The 10131-nt window shown below is 44.5% G+C and overlaps 1 protein-coding gene across 1 annotated transcript in view; it reads right to left on the bottom strand.

Annotated features, from left to right (window-relative positions):
* The window catches only part of Psmd12 (proteasome 26S subunit, non-ATPase 12), a 21446-nt gene extending 11690 nt beyond the window's left edge, over window positions 1–9756 (bottom strand). The window contains exons 1-4 of the mRNA XM_021211832.2: window positions 9553–9756; window positions 3916–3975; window positions 3700–3828; window positions 3007–3114 (exon numbers count right to left, since the gene is read on the bottom strand). Coding sequence (XP_021067491.1) covers window positions 3007–3114; window positions 3700–3828; window positions 3916–3975; window positions 9553–9660 — 405 coding nt within the window. The 5' untranslated portion in view covers window positions 9661–9756. The remainder of the gene's footprint in view (window positions 1–3006; window positions 3115–3699; window positions 3829–3915; window positions 3976–9552) is intronic.
* Between the last annotated feature and the right edge of the window lie 375 nt (window positions 9757–10131).

Here is a 10131-nt window from a genome sequence, read left to right as displayed (position 1 = left end):
GTAGACCAGGCTGGCCTCGAACTCAGAAATCCGCCTGCCTCTGCCTCCCGAGTGCTGGGATTAAAGGCGTGCGCCACGTAAAATGGGTTTTTCAATACAGAGTTTCACTATGTAGCTCTGGCTGTCCTGGAACTCACTGAGTGAGCTGGGTAATACCAGTACTTGGGAGGCGACAGATGGATCTTGGTAGACCTGGACAAGCCTGGTCTATGGAGATAGTTCCAGGGTATCCAGGGTTGCAAAGAGAAACCCTGTTTTGAAAAATTACTAATGATGATAAAAGACTTGGCCAGTCACTTAATGGCTCCGAAGTTCAGTTTCATTGGCTAGAAAATCAGAGAAACAGTGCTGCATGTGAAGGTTCCTGGGATAAAGATTGCGGAGTGGTGCTCTCAGCCCTCCTAATGCTGTGACGCTTCAATACAGCTCCTTATGCTATGGAATCATAATATAAGTACCTGGCATGTGACCTCTGTGAAAGGGTCATTTAACCTTCAGAGTGGTCAAGACTGACAGTTTGAGAAGCTCTGATATAAAGGATCTGAGATTTATAAAAGAAAAGATCAGGGCTGGAGAGATGGCTCAGCAGTTAAGAGCACTAACTGCTCTTCTGAAGGTCCTGAGTTCAATTCCTGAAACCACATGGTGGCTCACAAACATCCTAAAGAGATCTGACGCCCTCTTCTGGTGTGTCTAAAGACAGTGTACAATGTACTTACATATAATAATAAATCTTAAAAAAAAAAAATTCAGGGGGCTGGAGAGATGGCTCAGCAGTTAAGGGCATGGACTCCTCTTCTGAAGGTCCTGAGTTCAAATCCCAGCAACCACATGGTGGCTCACAACCATCCATAATGAGATCTGACCCCCTCTTCTAGAGTGTCTGAAGACAGCTATAGTGTATTTACATATAATAAATAAATAAAGAAATAAATCTTAAAAAAAAAAAAATCAGAGAATGAAGACAATGCGGGGCACTAGACCCTTGGAATAAAGTCATTTCTTTCCTTCTTTAACCCGAGTGGAAAAGGAACTTGACTGGAATGTCAGAGTAACCTATTTAGCCTAGTGGGCAGCCTCTGATGGGGTCTAGGCACTGTGAAGTCACTAATATGACTTGACACTTTGAGCACAGAAAATGTACTATTTCCTGGTGACATCCCTGGCTTTTCTCAGAATGCTTAGCTGTGTAAAGGAAAACACACACAGATCCATTCTGAAAGTTTATGCTTTTACAGTATCCTGGTCACTACAGCATTAAACCCAGGGTTCTGTAAGCAAGGGAAACAATTATTACTGAGTTCTTAGAGTCCCAGCTCTAGCAATTTTTCTTTATCAAACCATTTTGGTCTAGAAATTTACCTCTAATCAACCATTCACTAAGAATAAAGCCAATAGGGCTGGAGAGATGGCTCAGAGGTTAAGAGTACTGATTGCTCTTTTGAAGGTCCTGAGTTCAATTCCCAGCAACCACATGGTGGCTCACAACCATTCACAATGAGACCTCACACCCTCTTCTGGTATGTCTGAAGACAGTTACAGTACTTACATATAATAAATAAATAAATCTTAAAAAAAAAGAAAAAGAGCCGGGCGTGGTGGCGCACACCTTTAATCCCAGCACTTGGGAGGCAGAGGCAGGCAGATTTCTGAGTTCGAGGCCAGCCTGGTCTACAGAGTGAGTTCCAGGACAGCCAGGGCTATACAGAGAAACCCTGTCTCGAAAACATAAATAAATAAAGTAAGTAAGTAAGTAAGTAAGTAAGTAAAATAACGTAAACTCCCGCCCCTCAAAACCCAACACAACCACCAAGCACAGCAAAAAGACTCCAAGTAACAGGACTACAAGCTGTATTAATGGCACAGGGCTACACAGAGAATTTTGTAACAAGGATATGCAGAGCTCAAAATCTGTAATTCTAAGGTTCTAAACCAGATTCATCTTAGCTCTGCATATCCTTGTTACAAAATTCTCTGTGTAGCCCTGGCTGTCCTGGAACTCACTCCGTAGACCAGGCTGGCCTCGAACTCAGAAATCCGCCTGCCTCTGCCTCCTGAGTGCTGGGACTAAAGGCGTGCGCCACCACATGCAATGCAGCAACCCTTCCACACCCAGCCCCAAACTTGAATTTCAAATAACATCAACTTTTGAAATACTTGGTATTCTTTTCTTAATTCACACACACATTTTTTTTTTTTACATGTGTACTCATGCATGAATGCTAAAGCAACAAAGTACACATGGAATTAAAATCAGAGAACCTGTGAGTCCCAGGGATCAAAGAAAAGCTGTCTGGCTCGGGAGGAAACACCTAATCACCCACTGGGCCATGTTGCACATCCACCAAAATATCCATATATCCATCCATCCATCCTCCTATCTACAATATCTTGGACCATACAGATTTTGACTCATTTTAATAAGTCACATGACTGGGCTGGTGAGATTGCTCAGTGGTTAACAACACTGGCTGCCCTTTCAGAGGTTCTGAGTTCAATTCCCAGCAACAATGTGGTGGCTCATGTCCATCTATAAAGGGATTTGATGCCCTCTTTTGACATGCAGGTATATATATAGACAGATCACTCCTACATTTAAAAAAATTACCTAAGTAGATATATTTTACAAAAGTCACATAACCCAGTTAGTTAACCAAGAGACCAAGGCAAATGGATGGTAAGTCTCAGGCTCCCATCTCTTTCTCTCTCTCAAAAAGCTATGTCACATCAATTTTAGGATTAAAATCACTTAATTCTGAGCCAGGTGTAGTGGCGCATGCTGGGTAGAGTGGCACATACCTTTCATTTCAGAACCTGGGAGGAAAGGCACGCAGATCTCTTGGGGTTTGAGGCCAGAATGGTCTACACAATGAGTCTGAGGTCATTTACAGCTGCATAGACATCCAGTCATACAAACTAACAAAAACCATGATATATGTTCATGCAATACAGAAGCACTTGACCCTCACAGACTGCAGTAAGAAGTCATGCCAGCAGAAAACTCACCTTTCCTTCTGTAACCATCCGCAGAGTATCAATCAATCGCAGCTTGACTGGCAAGTCTGTTATCTCCTCCACGTAAGTACAGCACTGCTGAACCATTTTTGCAACTGCCTAATAAAATATGATAAACCACTCATAAGTGAAATTCATTCTTCAAACAGAAAGAAACTAAATAGTTTTGTTTCTTTTGAGAAAGGATCTCTCTGGGGAGTTCTGGCTGGTCTGGAACTCTCTATGGATACCAGGCTAGCCACGTATTCCCAGAGAGCCACCTGCCTTTGCATCCCTACCTAATGCTGGGATTAAGGAATATTCACTATACCCAGCCTTCGGGAGGGGAATTCCATAGATATAGTACAGTAGAATTTCAAACCACCTTTAGAACACAATTAGAAAATTTGAAGTTAAATAAATGTTCAATGACTTTCAGAGATTAGGTTCCTAAAGGTCCTTATTTAAATGCAAACATATAACCGAAACATTTTAAATTATAGTTATTTATTAAATGTGTGAACTTGTGTGCCATAGCCCACATGTGGAGGTCAGAAGACACCTTGCAGGAGTTAGCTCCTCCTTCCACTATGTGGATCTTGGGGACTGAACTCAGGCTGTCAGGCTTGGCAGCAGGAACCTTTACCCACTGAGCCACCTCTCTAGTCCCATTTTTTTGTGTTTCTAAAGCAATCAGGAACTCACTTGTTTTAACTGACTCCGTCGTTTTGACAGAAGCATAATATTTTCATTAAGTAAGTCCCATTCTTTAGCCTCATAGCACATTTTCACTACTGCAACCAAGATGCGGGACGTGGACACCATGTCAGAGGCCTGCAAGGATGAAAATGCATATAAGTGAACGGGCAGCACCAAAGTACCCACTGCAAGTGCAGTCTGCACCACTCACTGAGTACTTACAGTCCGGGTCTGCTTTTCTAGAGAGAGAAGGGTTTCGATGACTTCTTGAAGCCGCCCTTCCTGAAACAAGAGAAACAATGAACAGAAGTATCACCAACAGATCCAGCACTGACCAAGCGTCTGAGAAAGTTAAAGAAATATCCACTCTGAAGGAAACATGTCCGCATTACTGCTCTTATTTGTAACTCTCCGTCTGTGAAAAGCTTGCTCCTCAGAGGCAGTCTTTAGGTTAGGCCTTTCCTACTAAGGACCCACACACTGAGCTTTTCTCCTCTGTGTGTGAGTGCTCTACCACTGTGTCTCATTCCCAGCAGTCTACAAGTTTTTCTTTTTTGTCCCCTCCCCCCCTTCTTTCTTTTTCATTCATTTGTTCGTTCATTCATTCACTCATTCACTCACTCACTCACTCACTCACTCACTCACTCACTCATTCATAGGCAGGGTCTCACAGAGTCCAGGCTGTAGCCAAGTATGACTTTGAATTTCTACTTGTTTGCTTCCACAGTCACGGGTGTCTATGACCACATCTGGCTTGTAAGGTACTAGGGGCAGAACCAAGTGCCTCTGCATGTGAGTCGAGCACTCTACCAACTGAGCTACACCCCCAGATCTACAAATTTTTGTTTGTTTGTTTTGAGATAGGGTTTCTCAGTGTAGCCCTGGCTGTCCTAGAAGACCAGACTGGTCTCCAACTTAAAGATCCAACTGCCTCCTCCTCCCAAGTGCTGGGATTAACCGTTTGTGCCACCACAGCCTGCCCCAACAACCTCAGAAAAACTGAACCTGGAACTACAACGAGGTTTCCTCTGAGAAAACACTGAGTCCTTGTTTTAGATTCTAATTTATCAACTCAGAGTGGTGATACCTGTTTATCTTGTTCTACCCAGAACTCCTAACTGGTAGGACTCTGAAGAGTACAAATAGAAGAAATGATTTGAAGAAAACACCCACAAGCTAGGCAGAAAGTCATGTTTTTAAGGAGGGGCTGATGCAAACTAAATACATCCTGCTGGGAGATGAGAGCAAGTGAGTAGGAGAGGTGAGAGCAGAGAGGGGCAGGCACAGAGAGGTCTGCAAGTCTGAGGTGAGCCCTGCAGATCCATGCATAGCATAGCTGAATGCTCACCTCTAGGAGAACAATGGACAAATCTAGAAGGCTAGTAAATCACAAAAGACAAAAAAACAGTGTTAGGAAGTCAGCTGCAAATTTGACTGTCACCCATTCTACAGACTACAGTTACAAAGAGACAGTTTAAGAGACTTGATCAGCCACAGAGGCACCAGCAGAACTAGAGTCCAGGCTCCTCCCATCCTAGTCCTCCAAACCCACCATTGCAGCATGATAGCTCCCTAACTGAGAATGACTGCGCTCTGCTCAAAGTAATCTCTATAGAAAATAGTTAGTATATGAAAATAATGGGAAAAAAAGAAAGAAAGAAGGACAAATGCTAACCACCTTTTACTCGCTAAGCTAGTCTCTGTGGTCAGGTGGAGTGTAGAGGGATCACGGCACACTAGGACACTAAGGAACTGCACCTACACTAAGGGAGTCACAGTGCTGTAGTCTATGTACTGGATCAGCACCACATCAAAGGCCATCTTCTTAGAAAGCAGCTCTTGGCTAGTGCTCTCTGAACTAAAACTGTCACTCAGCACCTCATTTAATACTGACCCACAGGCTCTACTTTGCAACGACCCTGAACTATATTCTAATATTTACTTTGTAACTCAGTAAAACTTAAACTCTAAAATTGCTGTTTATCATGATAGCTCAATGTAATGCTTCATTAGCCAAACACATACTATTGCTTCTACAGATACCTTTGTTCTTTTTGAACAGGATCTCACTCTGAAGCCCAGGCTGTCCTCAGACCTACAATGGCCATCCTGGCCTGGCTTCCTGTAATGCCAAGCTTACAGGTGAGAGATGTCTCATGTTTTGTGTCTTAATCCATGTTCTACTGCTATGAAAAGACACCATGACCAAGGCAACTCTCCTAAGAGAAAGCATTTAACTAGGGACTTGCTTACAGCTTCAGAGGTTCAGTACCTTATCATAATAATGGGGAGCCGGCAGCACACAGGCAGGTGCTGGAGCAGTAGGGAGAGCTACAACCTGATCCACAGGCAGGGGCGAGGCAGAGACAGACAGACACATAGACACTGACACTCTGGGGTTGGAGTGGGCTTTTTAAAACCTCAAACCTCTGGTAACTAAGCATTCAAATGTAGGAGTCTATGGAGGCCATTTTGTTTGTTTGTTTGAGACGGTTTCTCTGTATAACCCTGGCTGTCCTGGAACTCACTCTATAGACCAGGCTGGCCTCGAACTCAGAAATCCGCCTGCCTCTTCCTCCCAAGTCCTGGGATTAAAGGCGTGCGCTACCACTGCCCTGCAATGGGGCCATTCTTATTCAAACCATCACATCTAGCTTGAAGGTAAAGTTTCATACCTTATGTAATAGTGGTTACTACAGAGAGTGGTCTACCACGTGGTCTGTGAGTTCCTTAGGCCTGGACCCTTGTTTACTTGTAGCTTCCCTCATACCAACTTGAACACAACATATGTTAAACTATTCAGATGATCTTAACTGGCTTACTAGTCTTGGCTGCCACAATAAAGAGGATGTGACAAGTTATTATGGCTGTCAAGTTACTATGTTAGTCCTGTCTGAGGGACACTACCATCATCATCTTCATTAAATACAACTAGTTCTCAAACCATCTCACTTCTCCCTCCCACTTGTCTACATTTAACCCAATGACTATGCATCGTCTTCCTTCCTGTCTCTTCACGGCTTCCAAAATGCCACCTCTTCCAGGCATCCTTTCAACTCAAAGGGAGTAAGATGGTAACAGCAATCCAAAACCAGAGTGTCAGAACATGTAACTTGTATGACTCATTTTCCTCACTTGGAAAATCTTTGTAGATGAGGTAATGTCTACAGAGTCTGTTCAATGTCAACAAGTGCCAGGCATCTGCAGGACCTCTAAGTCTGCCTCCATTGACCACTAAGAGATGCAATCTGTTAATCAGTTAACAAACAACCCCAAGGAGGAACTAATACCAAGTTACCATAAATGGTTGAAGCCCAGAGTGAGCCACTGACCAGGGTACTGGAAACTGATTTCAGGAATTCAGAAGAGCAGCAAATGCCCCTAACTGCTGAGCCCCACACCTGACACATTTGCTTAGCAAGTGTCTGCACCACAATTTTACCTTCAAGTTTTCTTTCACATTTGAAACAAACAACGTCTGAAGGGAAATTAAGTGCAGATGACCCTTTAAACAGGAAATGAGATATAGCAAAAATTGATTTCTTGTTGCTAGGAACCTGAGCATGATTACCCAAGGATAAACCATTGAACTTTAAGTCTTTTCACAAATGAAAAGAACAAAACTTTCTTCACAGATACTAATGAGCGCAAAATAAAAATAAAACAAAGTACACTAAAATGTTCATACACTCTGAAGTAGAACTGTAATGTTAAGGACTCAGTGGCAAGAGCACTTGCTAATCTCCAGTCTGGCAAGGGGTGGGGAGGAAAGCCATGTGAGAAACATTAAAAGCGCTGGAGGTTACGCTCAGTGGAGTGCTGGCCCACCATGTCCTGAGTTCAATCTCGAGCACCACCCACGCTCCCCCAGAGTTAGCCAGGGTGTTTTTAAAAAACGAATAAAGCAAAACTCATTAAAGAAATCTAAAAAATTAACCAGGATGATGAGAAAATCTGAAAATTAAAAACTATTGTCCTGTGTTTCTGGTTAAAAAAAAGAATCCAGCAGCTTCCCAGTCTTCTTTTCTGACCCACAAACAAATAAGTGTAATACAGCTCACACATATCCCTTGTCAAATAAGTGTAATACAGCTCACACGTATCCCTTGCTTAGCTTCACAGACACACAGTCTTCAAATAAGTGTAATGCAACTCACACATATCCCTTGCTTAGCTTCATAGGCAGGCAGTCTTCAAAAGCAAAACACACACAGAAGCCCCCAGAACCCAAATGTCTCCATTTTTAACTACTTTAAAGGCCCAAACAGTCTCTGTTTTGAGACATCCACTCCTCATCAACTGCCCAGGAAAGCATCTGGCCCCGGAACTGTGGCGTACAGAACAGGACTGGCCTTTTTCTCGGACAACACTTTGTCTACCGTCCTCTTCCTGCCTGAACCTCCCAAGGGCCGAGATTACAAGTATGAGCTACCACTGCTGGTGTAGCTGTGAACACCACAGTTGTATTCATTCCAAAGGGGATGGTCAGGAGATGGCATTACCTAAAGGCATGCCTCTTAACTCTTTAGCTCATCGGTTTAACCAGCATTTTAAGACAGATTAACATCCAGTTTTTAAGCATTAAAATATTTCACACAAAAATCCTTGTTCCTGAGGAGGGGTGGGAGGTGGTAGAAAAATGGTTTGGCAGGTAGTTAAGAGCACTGGCTTCTCTTCCAGGAGAATGGCTTCAATTCCCAGAACATATAAACTCACAGCCAGCGTACAAACATACATGCAGGCAAAACACCCATACATGAAATAATTTAAAAAATTTTACACTCCTGGTTTCACATTCAAATCAACAGTGTCACGTGTCACTCAGCTGATATTTGTGAATATTCTACACTCTGTACTTAGTTCTCTCAAGACCAAACAATCCTTAGTGAGCGTATTCTAGGTGACTTTTGAGAATGAACTGTAGGAACTTAAGGAGGTCTGGGTGCAACCATTAGCAATAACCAACAACGTCGGCTAGGCAATGAGCAAACGTAGTTTTGAATCCTTGGCTATTACTAACTATAACCTCGGACAAAATGCTGTCAGCCTTGGCTTCTTTAAGTACAAAAACGATATAAAAAGTTGCCAGACACACAGCGTAGACTGTGGAAATGTTTGGGTCAATGTATGCTCTTATTCCATAATAAAGGCTTGATGGATGGTGTTCTGTAGCTCAATTTGCCTAGCGTGTGCATGACCCCGAGTTTGATCCCTAGCAGCACAAACCACCCATTGTTCATCATCTGCCATCTCAGGCTCGGTACTTTTAAATCCCGTTTGTCTTTCCTATACAGTCCTCTCTAGAAGTAACTATCTCAACTTTACTTCAGCCTACTCCAATCTAAGATACAAATGTCAGCTTCTCTCCCATAAGAATGATCAGCTTCCTTCCGTGTTCCAATAACACTTTCACTTGGATAGGCTCACCAAGATGCAGAGGGTCCCGCGTTCATTGCGTGTGTATTATCACTTTCCCGGTCCTACTGACCAAACACCAGTCACTGACATGATTTACATGCACTTAAAGGACGTTAGCTGATCGGGCCACATGATGCAGCCTGAAGTTGAGAACGGACTAAACCAAACCTTCCTTAACGTCCCAAGAAAGAGCAAGCACTAAGTCCAGACGTCAAGTTCGATGGGAAAAGAGATGACTATTTATCTAGGGCTTGGGGAGCTTCGGGTTGCGGCGACTCCCGGGAAGATAGACCCAGGGTCTCCCACTCAAGCAGGTTCAACCCCGGCTAGGGAGACAGCAAGGATGCGCGCTCCAGCCCGCAGTCCCCCTGAGGCCTAGGCAGGCTCCACGCCGTGACTCAGCCCCTGGCGCCCGCCAACAGCCGGCCGTCCTCCCCTCACCTTGGCCAGCTTCTCGCACTCAGGCAGGCGCTGGTCCACCGTGGCGCTGTAGTCCACCTCCATCTTCACAATGCGCCCATCGGCCCGCTCCGAGCCACCGTCCGCCATGGTCCCTGCCTAAGAGTCCCCTGCTGTACCCCAGGTTCGGCCACCACTCGTCACTCGCACCGGAAGTCGCCCGCTCATCCACTCAGGCAGTGCGTCGGAAGGACCGACGGGAAGGACCCCGTGAGGCCCTCTGCACTGGTCGCCAGTCAGGCAGTGCTGCAGACAGCCCTGGAGGCGGGGCGTATGGCGCGGGGCAGGCCCAGGAATGGGCGGGGTTTTCTGAGGGCGGGGCTTTCTGGGGACTCCAGTCCCCTGGCCCACGCCAGGTTCTAGGCGTCCGAAGTCTGAGGGAAGCGAGTGTGACACAGCAGGACATCTCACGTATTTTAATGTCTTCTGCTTCCGATTTACCAGAACCGTCGGTGAACCTCTTGATTTTTCTTGGTCTTCGGTGTTCCCATTTTTTTTTTTTTTTTTTTTTTTTTTTTTTTTTTTTCGAGACAGGGTTTCTCTGTGTAGCCCTGGCTGTCC

This window comes from Mus pahari, chromosome 14 (genome assembly GCF_900095145.1).
Source record: "Mus pahari chromosome 14, PAHARI_EIJ_v1.1, whole genome shotgun sequence".
NCBI classification, from domain to species: Eukaryota; Metazoa; Chordata; class Mammalia; order Rodentia; family Muridae; genus Mus; species Mus pahari.
The sequence above is the reverse complement of the archived record's forward strand: the minus strand, read 5'-3'. Positions and strand labels throughout refer to the sequence as shown.